The 18,289-nt window shown below is 48.5% G+C and overlaps 1 protein-coding gene across 2 annotated transcripts in view; it reads left to right on the top strand.

Annotated features, from left to right (window-relative positions):
* The first annotated feature begins 3,718 nt into the window (after positions 1 to 3,718).
* The window catches only part of MAP2K4 (mitogen-activated protein kinase kinase 4), a 60,505-nt gene continuing 45,934 nt past the window's right edge, over positions 3,719 to 18,289 (top strand). For both annotated transcript variants that reach the window (XM_053994907.1, XM_053994906.1), the window contains exon 1: positions 3,719 to 3,897. In XM_053994907.1, coding sequence (XP_053850882.1) covers positions 3,792 to 3,897 — 106 coding nt within the window. In that variant the 5' untranslated portion in view covers positions 3,719 to 3,791. The remainder of the gene's footprint in view (positions 3,898 to 18,289) is intronic.

Genomic DNA, 18,289 nt, shown 5'->3' with positions numbered 1-18,289 from the left:
GCTGGCAGAAAACAGCTTCTAATGGGCACTTGGGAGGCATGGCATGGAAGGTTTGGCAATCCCGTGAGTGACCAAAGTTCAGTGACTCAAGAGCAAGGGAAGGCAAAAGGCCCTTCTGTCTCTCCTGAGGATACGGTCGGAAGGAGGGATTGGTTTAGCAACTGTGGTGTTCTTTACTGCTCTAATTCACAGAATAACAATATTCTGAGCTGGAAGGAACCCATAAGGTTCCCATAAGGACCACCGAGTCCAGCTCTTGAGCAGATGGCCCATACAGGGATCAAACCCACAACCTTCATGTTAGCATCATGCTCTGGCCAATTGAGCTACATGGAATTAAAAAGCAATCAGGCTGTAACATGCCTTAGAAGTAAAAATGTCTTTCAGTGCTGGGTGTGCTTATTGCAAAGAAAAGCTCGTGGCTGTTCACTTTAAAGCTTTACCGACTATCCTGAGCACTTCCTCCAGCCACCCACTGCAGGGACAAGGAGACTTTGTCGGCAGAAGGCAATACTGACTTCTCCCATGAGAGGGAGGCCAAGAACCTTTAGTATCCTTGAGTAGAACTTGAGCTACTTGTTCCTCGATATTAGGCAAAACATCTTCCCTCTTTATGACTCTCTGGATCTGCTACTCACCCCATAGCAGTCTGAGCTTATCTTCGCCGTGGCAACTCCTCCTGTAAAGAACAGAGGCCACAAGGATGGGCCCTGAAGCCAAGCTGTGATATTGAGAGCCAGGATGTTTCCCAAGAGCCTGCACAAGAGATTTTACTACACCACAGCTGTAGTCACCCATCACAGTGACCCATTTCATAATGGCCCTCATCCTTGTGTCATGAATGGTCATAGATTGGTTTAGATTGGATCAAAAGTCATGAAAAGGCTCTGGGTGGGCAGGTGAAGGGTTTGGGGCCTTTGGTGTGTTCCTGGCTGCAGAACCCTGACTGCAATTCCAATGGGACGTCTGGAGATAAATGCATGGTTGCACAGCTGATATTGCCAAAAGGGCTCTGGGTTTAGTGGCCTTAACTGGTGGGCCAGGTGCCAGGAGCAGGGAAGGATGGGGCCCACCTTCCTGAGAATGGGAGCAGCCCCGTGTTCCCTGATGGACCAACTTCAGAGGACACATTTCTGAAGCAAAGGCAAATCCATCCCTGGGATTGTTTTTGCTCAAGGACATGGGTGCACCAGGTGAATAATGCAGAAGGACAGGGAAACATGATATGTACCTCAAGGAGATTTGATTTTTGGGTGAGAAAAGTCTGTAATGTTGCGTTTCATATGTCATATTGGTTGTTGAATGACAATGCCACTGTATGTCATAGCTACCCTGAACAGTGAGTATGGACTGCTCCAGATACACCAGTCATGGACTAACTGAACTCAACAGACATCTTGGTGGGGATGGCCAGTGACTACTGAAATAATAGCTGTGCTTGTGTAGAGTTATAGGAATATATATGTATATACCATAGTTGGGAAGTGTAAGATATGGGCATGATGTAAATGGTACAGAATAAGGGGTGGATGATGTCCTGGTTGGAGAGAGAAGGGCACATCAGGAAAAAAATGCAGACAAACCACTCTCACGTCCTGGTGTGGCACAATGTTTTAGGAATAAAGTGATAAGTAACAGATGTCACATTATGTTGATTTTAGGAAGGTTTTTAACATTGGCTGTCCTGACCCCTTCTTAAGAAGATGAAAGGGCATGGTGAGTGTAAAACTGGTGAGATCAGTGTACCGCAAGTGCTAATTATCAGTGTTTGTCAAAATGGAAGGACGTATTCAGAGGATTTTTGCAGGGGTCTGTTATGATGCCTGATCTTTTTAATTACTTAAGTTAACAGCCTGGATGATTAACACCCAAGACCGCCTTATTAAACCTGCTAATTACTCCAGGCTGTTGAGGACAGCAATAACAACAGGATTCAGCACTAGATGGACAAACGGCCTGCAATCTACAGCTTCAACAACTTCCAGCATTACTTTTATGAGCAGTGAGCAACACAGGTTCAGCTGAGGGAACTGGGCAGATGCAGTTTTTTAAAAAAAAAACCTCACTAACCCATAAACCACTCCCCCCTCCCCCCCAAAAAAAGAAGAGTCTGCAGTGTAATGGAAAGCAAACGGAACACCAGCAATGGAAAAGGCAAACACCATCCTGGAGCATGTGAGCTGTAGCCTCCAAGGCAAGCTGGGATAGCATGCCTAGCTAGGGATGCTGTACTTCAAAAAATGCAGATGGACAGAAAACATCAAAGGAGGTCAGCAAGGATGCTGGGAGGCATAGGAGACATGAAGAAAGGCTGAAGGAAATGAATTGATGCAATGTGTAGAAGAGAAAGCTGAGGCAAGTACAAGAAGGGAAACATTGCAGTTCATCATTGCACATCATCAAGTGCCCAAGGGGTCATTTTGAAGAAGGCTGTGGCCATAGTGAACAGGGCAGGATATAAGGGATTTGAAATTTAAAAAAAACCCTGAAGTCAGGCTTTTGGATGATGTTAGGATGTGGGTCAGAACAGATTGCTAGGGCATGGCACAATCCCCATCACTGGAGGTCTTTAAGGAAAGGTTTCACAAACATTTCAGAACAGGTACTGTTGATTCTCCTAGATTTGCAGTAAGGGAAATGTATGATTTTAGCTAATTATAAGCAAACGCATGTAGGTGGCACACAGCAGAAGTGGAAGTCAGTGTTTGTGCCAGTGTTTGCCAGTGGGCACTGGGCTTCTGCATCAAAACCTGCAAGGTGCCAACCCTGGACCTGCCCTCAGGGGTTAATGCAGAAGAGAAGGCTTAAGCAAAACAGGGAAGAGAAAGGAGAGCTAGAACTAGGGAAGGGAATGGCTTTGTGTCAGGACTCAACACAAAGGGTGATGGTTTGCAGTTCCTGGAGGCACTTCCAGTGTGTGTTCAGGGCTGTATTATCACCTCCATGGTGACCTGGGCAATGGAGCAACAGGGAAAGAGTCCTCATACTTCTAATACGTGGGATGTCCAGCTCTTTCCTCAGCCCATCTCCATTCATAAAAAGGGTCAGTATTGTTTCTACTACAAAAATGAGGACACAAGGCCTCCTGTAGGGACTCCCCTATGTAATGCTGCAGGCCAGAGAGGGTCCACAGCCCTGGGGCAGCAATTTCACTGCTCTAATTCATAGTAAGTGCTGCTCCTATGTACTAGGAGTGTGGGTTTGCCGGAGTTAAGAGGAATGGTCAGAAACCATGTGCTGGCATGAACAGCAGTGACCAAGAGAAGAAAATGAGGGGGAGACTGATGGTGGCAGGAAGAGGCTGATGCCCTGGGTGTCCGGGAAAACACAGCAAGGAGTTATGCCCTGTGGTCCCGAGGGAGTCGGGAGAAGTTTGCAAGGGGTTGCATGTGCGGGATAAGTCCTAACCCTAGGGTGAAGATGAGAAACGCTATGAAGCTGCTCGGGCCGACTGCGGGCCCCCGAGGGGACGCGAGACAGGACAGCAGATGTCCGGGCGCCGCCGGCTGAGGGGCTGGCGGGGCCGAGCGCGGTGCGGGGTCCCCTGCGGGCGGTGCCCCCCGGCCCGAGGGAGCAGGAGCGGAGCCGCAGGACTGCCCGGGGATGCCCCGTCCCCCCGCGGGCGGCAGCGCCGCCTCCGCCCCGCCGCAGCGGTGCCGCAGGCGCGGGGCCCCGGCGGGGAGGGGTTTCGCGGCCCCAGCCGGGGGCGGACGGGCGGCGGGGCCGTGTGTCCTGCCCTGCCGGGGAGGGCCCTGCGCAGCGCCGCCGCCGCTGCTCCCGCTCCGCGCACAATGGCGACTCCCAGCCCCAGCGGCGGCTCCGGGGGGAGCGGGAGCGGGCCCGGGCCGGGCGCCGCCGGCAGCAGCGGCAGCAGCGGCAGCAGCAGCAGCATGCAGGGTAAGCACCGCCGGGCCGGGCAGCGCCGGGCCGTGCCGGGCCCGGAGCCGCCGCAGGTCTCGCCCTGCCCGGGCCGTGGGGACCCCTGGGCGCTGCCGGCTCGCGCCCCCCGCGCTGGGCCGCGGCCGTGCAGCGGCGCTGCCCGCGGGAATCCCCGGCCCCGGCTCGGCCCGGCCCCGGCGGCCCCGCTCCGGGCCTGCCCCGCTGGCGGCCTGGCCGCGCCCGGCGCGCTCGGCGGGAGGAAGCGCGGCCCTGGCCCTGCTCGCCGGGGCTGCCGGGGCGCAGGGCCTGCCCGGAGCTCGGCCCCGGCCGCCGGGACAAAGGCCGGGCTGGACGCGGCTCCGGCCTCTCCCGGCGGGGAGCGGTTCTGCGGCCGCTCCGGGTGACCGGCGCAGGCCGCGGCTGCAGCAGCATCCCTGGGGGGGCCGGCCGGAGCGAAGTGCGCTGGGGGCGGCCCGTGCCCGCAGGAGCCCCGCGGTGCGGCCGGGCCGGGGCTGCGGCACGACGGCGCTGCCCCGGCCAGCCGCGCTCTGCCCGGCCCTCCGCCTCCGCTGTGTGCTTTTCTCGAGACAAACGTTTAAGTGAAATCAGTTCAGCGCGAACTTGCGGTTCAGTTTCATTCAGTTTCGTTCCGTTCCGATGGAAATTTACAGTGCTGCAGCGGGCCGTGTTGGTTTCCACCGGCACTTGTTGATGGTTGAGCAGCCTTGCAAAAAGGGTGGATATTTGTTTTTCAGAAAGGCCTCAGCACGCCCTTTGAGTTTCTCCTTTAAAGTTAGACCACTGAAATGTACTCTTTGCTTGAAAAAGATTTTAGGCCTTATAAGGCTGAGGTGGCACAGTGCTAGTTTGTTTGGTTTTCTTAATTAAATACAGGGATGGGAATATTAAAGAAGCAGTTTACCCTGTTTTGGGACCAGGAAAAAGAAAGGGTTGCTCTCTCTGTGACAGACGTGTGGGTACTGTTGTGAAATAATGTTTGTCACTGTTATTTGCTATATTCTGGGTTGGTCCTGGTATGGACTGTGCTGAGACTGGTGGGGACTTGTTTGGGCAGAGAGCTGATGGTTAAACTGAAGAGCTTGATGTATTTGGAGTAAAAAGGTGAATTATGGCTCCTCGTAGCTTCCCCTGCATGAAGGATTGGTACCTTTTGGGCCTTGTCAAGGCAGTATTATTTGTCTCTCAAAAACTTGAAGCCCAGACTTTGTGCATTACATGCATGGATTAAAAACGTTATCATGATATGCCAAAACAGTTGTGATTTAATAAGAACAAGCCTTGTTCCTGTGCAGTTAAAACCCTCAGTGTTGCCCGCTGTTATTTCCAGCTGACCCATTTCTCATATTTGAGTCGTTCCTCTGAATCACCTGTATCTTCCAAGGCTGCGAGCTGGTTTTGCACCCTGGCACCTGTGATGCCCTGTGAGCTTGTGGTGATGTAGCATCTGCATGCTCTCTCCGGTGGAGGAAGGGCACTTGGTTCTGCTGTAGCTGGTTTAAGGTGGCTGTTTAAATATGGATTCAGTGGGGCCATGGGCCAATGTGATGATGCCCAAGTGCTGGTGGTTTTCCCTAAGGTAACAGGTGAGTGTTCAGGTGTCCCAGGAGGAGTTGTGAGTGAGATCCTGGCTGGGCTCTGGAGCAGCAGGTTGCTGTGACTGTGATGGTTCCTGGAACCTGCAAGAAACTCTCAGGAGGAGCTTTGCTGCCACAACACCTGGGTGGATGGCAAGGGGCTGGACGTGGCTGCAGGTGGTGTGCAGGCTGCTGGGGCAGCTCTGGCTGCTCTCCAGGATGCACAGTGGCCTTGCCCAAAACACGAGCTCCTGCTGATGCCAAGGCAAGCTGAGCTGAACAAAGAAAACCCCACAAAAGTGTCGGGAGCTCCGCAGTTGGGAAGCCCAGCTTGTGCTTGTGGTGGGGCTGGGCAGGCACTGGAGCAAGGGAGGTGCAGGAATGCATTGCTGGGTGGGGAGAAGAGTAGGTAGGACTGCATCAGTGTCGATTTAATTGGCTTAAACAGCATGACAAGGTGGAGCAGGGAAGTCATTAAGCTGGAAACAAGTAATTATATCTAAAAAAAAAAAAAAAAAAGTTTTGCACAGTTAATTTTTAGCCACGAACGCTGACCTGGCTTGTGCAACTGCTTCTGAGGAGGTGGGAGTGGGAGAGGAAGAGGGTGGAACTCCCGTGCCAAAGGACTGTGACAGCGCTCCCCTGGACAACAGTTGTTGCTTTTGGAGACCTTGCCCAGAGGCCATGTGTTTGGGCAAGCTCGCCTGAGGTGAGAGTCCCTTGCAGGAGGTTTCTGTTTTGGTGTCAGGGCTGGCAGTTTTATAAGGAGTGTCAGCTGTCAGGGCATTCGTCAGGGCCTGGGGGTAGGGAGCAGTTGTGAGGATGGTGGTACAGGGGAGAAGTCTTCAGAGAAATTGAGGTCCATCACACTGATGTTCAGGGCAAAGGCAGCAGATCCAGAAGGTCTCTGCAGGCCACCCAGTTTTGGTTTTAACTCTGTATCCTACACCATTTTTGATGCACACAGGCTAAAATCCTCCAGGTGACAGTGCAGAAGTGAAGGGACACTGCCCTGTCCTTGTGCTGGGCTTGCTGTGCAGCTATGGTCATCAAGCAAGGGGTTGCTTCAGGCCTTATTATTTGTATTATTTGATTATTTATCCTTATTCTGCGTGCCCCAGCTTCACTCTCACGTCTTCTCTTGGCTACCTGGATCAGCTGCCCATGCCAAAGGACCTGGAGATTTGTTTCTTCCCAGAGAGTCTCCTGGCCAGTGCAGTTCACGGTGCCGTGTTCAAGGCACCAAGGAGAGCTGGAATTCTGAGTATTAAAATGGGTCCTAGTCAATAATTTTTAAAATGTCTGTTGTGTGCAGACTGAATGAAGTCTGTCCTGATGCTGGTGACTGCTGGTGTGAGAAGTTGTCATTCTTTCTCATGTGTAATGCTGAAGTTCAGGAACAGTCCTGAATATTTAGTGTCCTGGATGTTTTGTGGAGGGAACAGATTCTGTGGGAAGTAGGATACCTTTGACAGTGATTTAAGGAAAAACCAGCACCCAAACTGTAATTGGAGTAATTTTGTGTTTCTCTCATTGCCAAAATTATTAATAGTCGTTACTGCTAACATTACTCAGAAAATGATAATTTGAAGAATGGTGGTATGAAATCTAGAAATGTAGTTTATTCCAAGACATAGGGAGAATTTTGATTCTAATTAAAACCCGTGGAGTCACTCATCCTAAGTACAGTGCCAAAGAGGAACTGGAACCACTTACAGCTGATGGTTATGGAATCAGCTCAGCTGCATTGGGCACTCAGGAAGACTGGAGGCAACTGGGACTTCTCCAAATACTCACTGGTGTGCTCTGGTGTCTTTAAAAAGCAATGCAGAGCTACTGTGTATATCTTCTCAGAGTGTACATCATGACTCAGATGTGTGGGGTGGGAATTCCTGACTGGTTCAACCAGAATTTGGGAATCTCAGCTCCCTTCATGTTTGTATGGTCCTGTTTGCACCGTCATTGATGTCTGCCCTCTTTATCTGACTCCAGCCATTTTAGAAAAAATCAGAGGAGGTCTGTCTCTGGTGAGAGAGTCCTTTGTGGGTATGAGGCAAGGAGGCTGTTAAGAGGTGTCTGAGTGCACGAGGAGATGAACTAGAGTCTCTCTCTTACCCTTGGATGCCATTCATGACATCAGTGGCTTACTGAAGTTGGGTGATGGATTCCTATTTACAAGGAAACTCTGTCCTGTACCTTTTTTTCTGTCAGAAAAGAGCTGCTGGGAGGCTTTTTGAGAGGTCGGGAATTGTTCATGTTTGTGATGGACTTTGTCAGTCGCTGTGGTCAGGTGAATTTGGTGTGGGTGTGTAATGTACACTGTGTCAGTGGAGTAATCATGCCTCCTGCACACAGCACTGGCAGAGACAGAATATTGCTTGAAACCATTTGTGGGCTCACTGCAACCGGACTGGTCCTCAGTGTGGGAATTCAGAAAGAAATGCCATGGCTCCCATGTCCTCCTCTGTTGCTTGCTGCCTTGGTGAGTGCACGGAGTGACTGGAGCTGCTCCTCTCCCCACTTTTACCCTCGGTGGAATTGTCAAACCATGTATGTTAACAGGCAGCACTGATGCAGGCTGACTCTGGCAGATTGATGGGTGTGTGTCTACTTGGACATATTTGCATTTGATAAGAATGATAAAAGTTGTATGGTGAGCAAATCAGTGTATTTTAGTTCATTTTTGCTCCAGTTTATTATGGCCATGTCTGCTTTGAGTCTTGGTGTGAGCTTGTGTGTGTAGTATTCTATTGGTATGTGGGCATATGGTTTTGCATTTTGCCTTTCTATTTCGTTTTACTTTAATCAACTGATGATTTTGATATGTCTGTTTTCCTGGTAAAGAGGCAGCCCAAAAGTACTAGTTAGTCTCCTCAGATGCTGGGAGGCCTTTTCAGTTATTTTATGCTGATTTGAGGAAGCTGGGAGGTGTGGAAGTCGCACTGTTGCCCATCAAAATGAGTTATCCTGCAAGAGAAAGATGAGTTTTGTGAGGAAGCAGAAAAAGCCAAAATATGTGCTTTCCAAACTTCATGTTGTTGAGGAGTCCCTGAAATTAAATTTGTGTGTACGCAGTGAAGTGTTGCTTACAGGAATCTCGTGTAACCACATCAAGCTCTGCATGTATCAAACACACATAAACAGCTTTTTAGCATCATGCTGCTTTGAAGTTGGATGTCTTCTAGTGGATTTAGGTTTGATAAGATTTTATGTGAAAGAAAATGTGGAGGTCTGCTTCCTGGTGGATGAAGCAGGCTACCTGTTGTAGCCTTTGGAGAGTGGAAAGGAAAACTATGTGAGGGGAAGAAGCTGTGCAGGGTGTTTGTGTAGTGCTCTGCCCTGTGGGTAGGAACTGGCAGCAAATATCCATCTTCCAGCTCCACTAAAGTGATGTTTATAAAGAAGGTATAAAAATCTCTGCATGGATGTGATGCTTCTGGCATCCTCTCAAAGGCTGGAGTGCACTGATCTGAACCAGCTTTGGACAGGTGCTGGTGATGTTCCCTGCTCTCATGTACCTCATTTAAAATGAGTTTCCTTGTATTTAAGCGCCTCCTTAGATGTGCATGTGTGTCTTGCCCTGTTGCCTTGTACTAAGACAGCAGCATCCACTCAGGAAGGTGGGGATTGCTAAGCTGCAGCAGCAGGCTGGGGGAAAACCTGCCTGGTACTGGCAGTTGAAGCTTTTCACTGTGGTTTGAGACGTATCACCTTGGAATACGGGAATATTCATGGATATTCTGGTCAATACTGACTATTTTTATTATTATACAGTATTGTCTGCTGGCTTTGGAGAGATGAACAAATGTTTTGGGGATTCCTTTGTTGATCCTGATAATTAATGGTTGCTGGGCTTTAACATCTCTTCTGCAATGAGAAACTGAGTCCCTCTGATGACACTCATTCAAAAGAACCTCTAAGTCTATTTGCCTAGGAGTTACTGCATTTTTAAACTGTTTCTATAACAGTTTGGTTGATCTCTGGTTTTTAGTTCTCCCTGTGCAGTTCTGCTGCTGCTCCTTTGGCCAATGCCTTGTGCATCTTCTGCCGTGTTATTCCAGGCTGCTGGTGTTCCCTGCAAAGGGCTTTTGTCTGTCTTCTGGGTACTCAGGTTTCTTTTCATGTTGTGGATTTGTTTGATTGCAGAAGGGATGTGTGAGCAATGGGTAAATGACAGTGCAGTGCTTGTTGAGCACGGGAAAATGTCTTTCAAAAAGGTGTGTTACTATAGCTGGTTTACTTAATGTGCAGTAGTTACTCATGATAAATCCTTGGAGAGAGGCACTTCACCTGTGTTTCTTCAGCTCATGGCTAACTTGAATACTGTGTCTCTGCTAGGCTGAGAATGGAACTGCTCTTGCATGTTTGTTGTCCCTCTGGTTTGGAGGATGTCTGGAACGTGAGTTTGAGGTGCACCCCTCGCAGCTGGCGCTGACTTGGCTGTCAAAATATTGAAATACTTGATTATCAAAATCAATGAGAAGCAAAGCATTCAGTGTTATCCTGAAGGTGCCCGGGGTTAAGCCATTGCCCATAAAGTGTGAAATGCAGGGAGAGTGGGTTTCATTATGTTCTCCTGAGACATGATTGCAGGAAGGATTTGTGCAGCCTTGGTGCTTTGGTTTTTACTCGTGGTTATGTTAGTGTCTGAACATCATTTTTGCTGTGATTCTGTGCCCTGTTTTCTACCCCCACCCACATCTTTGTACTGCTGCTGAGTTGTTGGACAAGTTATGTCTGTTACAGGTCTCTTGCTGAGGTTTTGCTAGGTGGATTTGTGTAAACTGTATATGAGATGCTTGGAAAACTGCCACTGCAGGTGACACCTCATGTGACAGCCTCTCGAAGGGGTGCTCCTGTGCTACCAGCATTGAACTGACTGCAAGAGCTGGATGGACTTTTTATATACATGCACCTTTAACATACACAGCCCATCTGTTTGTTCACCTTGTAGGCATTTCCCATGTTGGACCATGTTTGTCCCCTTGCCTCATGTGTGGGCCCAGCTCAGGACCTGGCTTCCCTCTTTGGGGCTGTGTCTGAGTGAATTGGCCTTTTTCCTGAGACCCTGAAGCTGAAGGGAAGGATAGACTGCAGGGAGATTTGCAGTAGGAGAGACTTGAACTAATTCCTGTGATTTAATACAGTAAACTAGGAGCACCCAGAGGACAGCAGGGATGTGTTTTAAACCAAAGTATGTAAAAGAAGGCTGATAAACTTTGGCAGCCAAAATACATTTGAAAATAATGATAAGGAGGGGAAGGGAGAGTTGAAAACTTGCTCTGCCTCAGCAATGAAGCATTGTCAGCCTGAACGTTTGCATTTTGGAGCTGGTGTTCTGGACAGGCTGTGGTGCTGACTTTGATTCTACGCTTCTCATTCCACTTTTATTTTATGTTACATTAGTCTGATTCTTACGGTCATCTGCAATCTTACTGGGTTTGCTTTTGTTTGAGGGGAAGCTTTAGATCTTGAAGCTCTCCATGATGTACAGTCCTGGTCTGCTTAAGTGGCTGCTTCTTCAAGATTAGTCCTGCAGTTCATGCAGGTGTGACATGTCTGTGTCTCCTCGTGGTTAGGTGGAAAAATGCAAACCTGATTTTCATCAGATGTCATAGGTTTGTTTAAGCACAGTCCCAGTGGAGCTCTCTGCAGCCCTGGTGGGTGCCTGCTCCATGCCTGCGCAGATCCTTTGCGGGGCATGTGAGGTATCATTGGCCTGGATTTGCATCAGGAGTATCATGTGATGCTGCAGAGCATCTTCCAAAATGTGTGACCTTGACACCTCAGGGTGTACCCTCGCTGGTGAGATCTCTGCTATTGCTGTTAGTGAGGAAACACAACACGTGTTGGCAACTATGGCTGCCCATCTCCCTCCTGTTTCTCCTCTCAGGTGAGCTGACCTGCCGTGCACATGGGCGGTACAGTGACAGTGTTTAGTGGGTATGAGCATCGAGGGAGATGGGAGTATGTGTATTGCACAAACTGTGTATTTATTAGCTGCTAAACTGAGTTCCTCTTCTGCAAATCAAAGCCTTGGTGTTTGCCCTTTACTGGCGGCAGGGCGAGCCCTCCAGGAAGCAGACAGCTCTGCTGGTCCTGGAGCAAACAAAGAGTCCAAGCGCCAGGAATTAGTCTGTACTTTGAATAATTTATCTGATCTTTCTGAGGTGCTTCGGGAGATGCCCTGTGGCGTAAGGAGGACAGCTGTTGGGAGCAGACAGCTGAGCTGAATGAGAATTTATCCTTTATCTGTTTTTGTCTAGGCTTATTTTTTTTCTGTGGACCAGAAGGGTTGTGTGGTTTGCTTTGGACCTAATTCTCTGGAAGTGGTTCTCTGAAGTGAATTAGCTATCACTTTGCTTTTGGACCAGAAAGCAAAGTGTTTGTACTTTGAAGAGGTTTGTGGACAGAGATAAAACAGTTTCCTTTAAAAACATATGGCTGTGTTGTTTGACCTGGGAGGGGTTGTGGACTAAGATGAAAGCACTGCGTTTGGAAATCTCTTCTGGGGAGCAGTGGGACCATGTCCGAGTTTTCCTGTAAAGACCAGTTCCTCTCCTGAACACTCAGTTCAGGACTTGGCCTCATGCCAAACTCTGAAATACAAAATATATAAACCTCATCCTACCTTTGCTATCCTCTTGTTTTCTCTTGTCCCACTCAGAAACCTGCATGGGCAGAAAGTAGGAAGGGGAGGATGATCAGAATGGCTTTGTACAATGCTGGCCAGGAGCTGAGGAGATGTTCTTCAAGGTCCTTTACGCCTTGGGGTAGCTGCAACAATCAGTGTGTGGAAAGTGGGCTATTTGCGTGGTAGCTTTTAGAGCTGGCTTGCTTTGTGATTTGAGGAAGAGGTCAGCTTTCTGATCTGATATAGCCCAGCTGTTCTCACTAGAAAGTGTGACACTGAGGTGTAAGTTAGTATGCAAGTTTACACAAAGGAGTTGTGAATGAGCTCAGACTTCTGTTGGAAGAAGAAAGGGTTGGATGCAAAGGTTTAGATATGTGCTGTTTTAGGCAGCAGCTTGGCAGTCGAGTTCTTTCTGCACTGGAGCCACATGTTGTGGAATATCTGAACAAGCCTTCCAGCATTCTCCTGGAAATGCAAAATCTATTTTAAAATACGTTTCTAATTAATATGTTTCTTTTTGGGAAGAACTGGAGTAATAGCCTGGAGCTTATCTGCTCAGCTGATTATGCCAGGGTCATAAACAGCCAGCCAGGCTTTTTATGGGTTAAGCTTTGCCACTGTGTATCAGTGCTAGGTGTCCGTGGGGCTAAGAACAAAAATTTACTCTCTGGCCTGTTTCTGTGGTTTCATCCCTGTTGATCCTCCTGGTGAGGACTGCAGCGGAGCAGATGGGAGAAGGATCTTGTCAGCAAGTGTGGAAGTGGCAAAGATTGAGACAGGAGTGGTGGGAGCTGGTGTCCGAGGCCCATGTGTGTCTGTCTGGAGGGTCGTGTGGGAGGGCTTAGCTGGCTTCCCCATCAGGGCCATGATGTGGAATCTTCTGTGAGTTGAAACAATTCCCTCTCTCATTTGTCAGTATGGCTGCTTTTTCCCTGCCCTACAAAAAATACGGGAAATGAAGATGGTGTGAATGCACGGTTAATTTCAATGAAGCCCTGCAGTGTTTCTAGGTCTGGTAATTTGCTTTGATATAGACGGGCCTTAGTCAGGGCTGACTTGAATGGGAGCCTGGAACTGAACTGGCAGCAGGAACCCTGCTTCACCATGAGCTGCCAAAAGTCAGAGTGGCACCCTGCCCCATACCAGAGCACTGTGCTGCTCTCACAGCACCTGGGACACAGTCCAGGAGCCTCTTGTCCACAGTGTTGTTTCCATGTAGTAAATAACAGCTTTCTGGGAAGGTTTGTGTAGGGTTTCCCTCCAGACCTGAGAGATACTCTGACTTCAGCAGCAGAGCTCTGACTGCCCAGTGTTCTCAGAATAATCCTGTGCTGGCATGTCCGGACTCCTTGAGACCCAAACCAAACACAGATAGTGCTCTGTGACAACATTCTTCAACAGGTTGGTGTCCTTGCTGTTGAGCAGTGCAGAAATGGAGGGTGTAATAAGACTGGGGTCATCATTTGCCTGTCCCTTCAGGCATTGTGTTCAAGAGTTTTGGGTTTAGCAGCCAGCACAGGTCGCTCCATGGCAGCTGAGCTGGTAAAGGGGAACTTTGGGTCATCTTCATCCAAGCTGTCAGGAGTTGCTGCTGCTTTACTGCCCAGCTGGGGCATTTGACTCGTGCCAGGAGAAAACTGACTGCTCTTCCAACCTTGATGATTCAATCCCAACTATTGCAGTTCTTTTAGATGACTGTGGGTTTGATATGATCTGGTCCATGTTAGGACTCAAAGAAATGCAAGGACCTTTGGAAATCTCTTTGAAAAGAGAAAAATAATGACATACAGCAACACAGTGGAAGAATTGTGTCTGCAGTGCATGGGCACACACATTCTGCTGGGACCAGGCAGAGCTCAGCTAATGCCCTTATCCCCTGCTAAGGGAACTGGCAAGCTGGGTACCCAGGGATTCCTATAACAAGTTTAATATTTTGTCTCCACTAGTTACCCCTTTTTACCTCATGCATAAGCATATCAGACTCCTCCTTGAAAACAGTTAGGACTCTTGGCTTTCAGGAGATTTCAGTCATTAGCTGATAACACTCTTTCTGTTGGTGATTTCATGGCACCTGTGTAGCTGTTGATCTGGCATCTTCAACATGCATGTGCTGCTCCCTCTGTAATGCCTGTGTCTCAGAGGTGTTTTAGGGTGTGATGGTATTCCTGCCCTGGTGTGCCTTGGGCAAGGCAAGGAACCAGCCTCCTCTCCCCTTTCCAGTATGGGGGTGCTCTGTCCCCACTGATGGGATGTTATTTGCGGTATCTTTGGAGTTCACATTCTCTCTGGCATTGGTTGATGGTCTTGTATGGAGCAGAAAACTTGGGCACCAAGGCCAGGTTGATACACCTCAGCTTCCCCCCTTCTCAGATGCCTCTGAGGGCAGCAGCACCAGGAGCAGAGTGAAGCTGTGCTGGTGCCACGAGCAGAGATGACTCTTGCATCGTTGACGCAAGGTCGTGCAGCTCCCACCTTCTCAGCAAAACCTTGGGAGCCCTGCTGTAGTGGAGAAGTTGCAGCACCATAAACCCTTTTGGGTGTTTGCTCTATGGAGAGCATGGGCCAGGCAGGCAGCAGGGCTGGTTCTGGCCACAGGACACCCACGGGGGGCTGCAAAGGTGGAAAACTTCTTTGTGCTGCTGGGACACCTTGCGGGAGCCAGGAGGGGACTCCTGGTGCTGTTGTGTGGGATCGTCAGTTTGTACCCAGGGCTGGTGCACGCATTCCTTTTCCCAGAAGCTTGGAGAGAGAAGGAGTTAATGGGGACAAGGGCAAGGGAAGAAGATAGCTGGATCTGAGTTGGGGCTACTGGCAGATATTTTTGCAACAGTCTTCTGTTACCCAGCGTGAGACCGCGGGGATTAGCTGGGCAGACTCTCAGGCTCCTTCCGGACTCAGGGCCCGCCTGCCCTCTGCACACCAGAAGAGCTTTTTTACACAGACTTTCAAAATCCAGTGCACTTGGGGAATTTTTATGGAGAGATTTTATGGTGCTTATTTCTTTAGCAGTGAAGTTTTGTGTTTGCCCCTAATTATTTAGCCTAGTAAAAGGGTAAACAGCAAGGTTGCTGCTTCCTGTGAGTGCAGTGGTGCTAAATTCCTCATGCACATTGCTGTAGTGCCTGCATCCCAGAGCCTGCTGGATCACACCTGCCTCTTCCAAGTGTTGGTGGCTTGGGTCCTTGTCACTGCTCAGAGACTGGGAGCTTTGCCATGACCTGCACCTTATATCAAGCAATGGATCTGTACCCAGGTCTGTAATGTGGTTATCTGCTGTGATCTCTGTGTGATTAGAAAGAAATTCTTTGCTTGGGAAGAAATCATTCCCTGTGAGGGTGGTGAGGCCCTATCAGAGGCTGCCCAGAGCAGTTCTGGCTGCCTCTGGATCCCTGGAAGTGTCCAAGGCCAGGTTGGATGGAGCTTGGAGCAACCTGGGATAGTGGGAGGTGTCCCTGCTCATGGCAGGGAGTGGAATGAGATGGTCTTCAACATCTCTTCTCACCCAGACTGTTCTGTGATTCTGTGAGTGTGGCTTGCTGCTGGCGAGGGTGAAGAGGGGGCTGCAGGCAGTGCTGCTTGCCCAGGTTGCTGCTGTACAGGTGACCTGTCACTAGCAGCACCTGTGGGGGAGTTTTGCAAAAAGCCACTGTAGGTATCCTCCCCTCCTCTGGGCAGGTGTCTTTGATGAAAGTGTGGAATGCTGTGCTCAGCCAGGTCTGGTCTTTTGCTGTGGTGGCAATGCTGGAGAGCTGGGCTTCTGTGAAATTGCCTGGGCACAAGCAGCTGGACCATCTGTTTTAAAATATTGTTTAATATGGGCAGATTTACTGCAGACATTCAGCTTTCTGGGAACAAAACAATCTCTTCAGTCTTAAAGTTTGTTACTTCATACGGTACCCTGGTCCACTCCTTTCCTGCCAGATGCCAGTGTTTGTCCCTGGGTCCTGATGATGGGACTGCTCTGTATTCAAAGCAGTGAAGCCTAAAGTTTGATTTTAAAGAATCCATTTTATTTATGATTTTAGAGTAAACGTTGAAAGGTAAAAGGAGATTCTTAATGCTGGTGCTCTCCTTTGAGTGAACGAATGAGAAATGGTCTCTTACTTTAGGCTTTCAGATAAGCTTTTGTGCAAAAGCACAGAAAAAGAAAGCTATGACTTTTTTTAGCATTATCCTTGCTTTTTTATCAATATTAGTAATGAGGATTTTCTTTTTCTTACAGCTAACCAGATATACCATTCCTATTCCTAAGAGAGTCACTGTTTCTCACAGTGAAAAACTTAAGACTTCTTAAAAGGTCACCAATTATTGAGGTAGATTTGTGCCTTCTTTGCCTGTGACATAAGGGTAGCAAGGTTTATTTCAGTTTTTGGTTGTTGTTTTTTTTTTATATATATAAATCTGAATTGTAGAAATTTTGTGCCTTTGCATTTCTTTCAATTTACATAAAGATGTTTTTGGTTTTACTCCATATGCAAATTTGCTGCAGCAGTTCTAATATCTGAAGAGATAATTGTTAATGTCTTTTTAAACAGTTGGTATCTTTGGGTTTTCTCTCAGTACATTTTGTGATTGCTGTTCAGAGACATTGCTTCTGAGATACCGTATATAGAAAATCTTTTGTTGTCCATTACTTTTCACAGACTGGTGTTTTTCTGTCTTGGAAGAGCTGAGAAGGAGCTATGCTTTAGTGTTCCAGCACAGAGTGAGCCCGTGTGTCAGAATTACTCCCAGAGGACAGGGTTGGAAAGCATCTATTTATTTTTAATAGCTTTCTATTAGCTCAGGATATACAGATATTTAGGAAACTTGGTGTTTGAAGCTGGAATTTCAAACCTCTTGCAAGCTAGAGCTCTGTGGCAGGAATTGGGTGTTAATTCACTTTTTCAAGTACCCAGTCAGTGCTCAGTAATTGTTGGTGGTGAAACTGGTGGCACTTAGAGAGGGCAGGAGGGGTCTGGCCTGGACCTGGCACAGGCTGGCACATACCTGTTAAGTGATGGTTTCTGCTGTGCCTCCACTTCTTTTCCTCAAGAAGAACATCTTTAATTGGAAGGTGGGGGTTATTTTGTGCTGAGAAGGAAAAGGCAGTTGCTATTCTCCCTGCTGGAAGATCAAGGGTTTTTACTGGAGAGAGAATCTTTGCTTGTTGTGAATGAAAGGAATGTAACGCAGGTGTCTGAATTTCTCTTGTAAGTCATTGAGAAGTGGCAGGATTTGATCCCCAGTGCTGCACAGCCCTTTCATGGAAAAACAGCAGCAAGTCTCAGTTCAGGATGGCAGCTTTGCCTTAGTGAATAATTCAGCAAAACCGTGTGCTGTCAGGTGAGGCACGAGGTGTGTTGATGTTCTGCTAACCTACATTTGGGAGACCCTGACAGTAAGCAGTCAGGGTATTAATAAATGGTGAAATGAGGGGGGAAATATGCAATGGAACTGACTTCCTACTGGCCTAAAGAGAGCAGCTTTTAGCTTGCAGCTTCTGCTGCACACTGGGATGCAGCTCTGCAGAGCAGCAGGATGCAGTGCTGAACTTCCCATGGCTGAGGTCCCTGTCTATGGCATGCCATGGCATTCCTTGCCCAGGCAACAGCCCAAGCCATTCTCAGTTTCTGTGTTTTGGGCTCCTGCCTGTGCCCAGCTCAGCCTTGTCTGTGGCAAGGGCTGTTCCCAGGGGTAGTTCCTTCCCATTTGTGTTTTGCTGACAAGTCCATATAAAGCAAATGAAAGGGTCAGGGACTCTTCTCTTTTTTTCTATTTCTATCAGGGTTGCAAACCTCAAAACTATTTGAAATTTATTTCCTAGACTTTGATGTGGAGATCCCTTCCCAGTGGAATTTCATTTAATTTCACAGCAAGATCCCAGTCCTATGGTCTGGGCCTGTTAATAGTGCTGCAAGATAAACACAAAGTATAAAAAGCACTCTTTTTTTCAGTTCTAAAAACTGTAGCAATAAAAAGGCAGCAGGAGTTCCCATGCTGTGGAAATAAAGGGATTGTGTGTCCTTTGGGAGAGCAGAATCCTTTGAGCTGGGTGGTGGAAGGAGACCAGAGCTCTCTACAGCAGTTTCAACTCCTGACTGTGATCCATGTGCTGGAGCCACGCTCTGCAGAGGCTTGGGTTTGTCCTGGCTGGGAACACTGGGGTTTTACTCATCTGGAACCACACAGAAAAGGAAAA

Source organism: Vidua macroura, chromosome 19, assembly GCF_024509145.1.
Source record: "Vidua macroura isolate BioBank_ID:100142 chromosome 19, ASM2450914v1, whole genome shotgun sequence".
Lineage (NCBI taxonomy): Eukaryota > Metazoa > Chordata > Aves > Passeriformes > Viduidae > Vidua > Vidua macroura.
The sequence above is the reverse complement of the archived record's forward strand: the minus strand, read 5'-3'. Positions and strand labels throughout refer to the sequence as shown.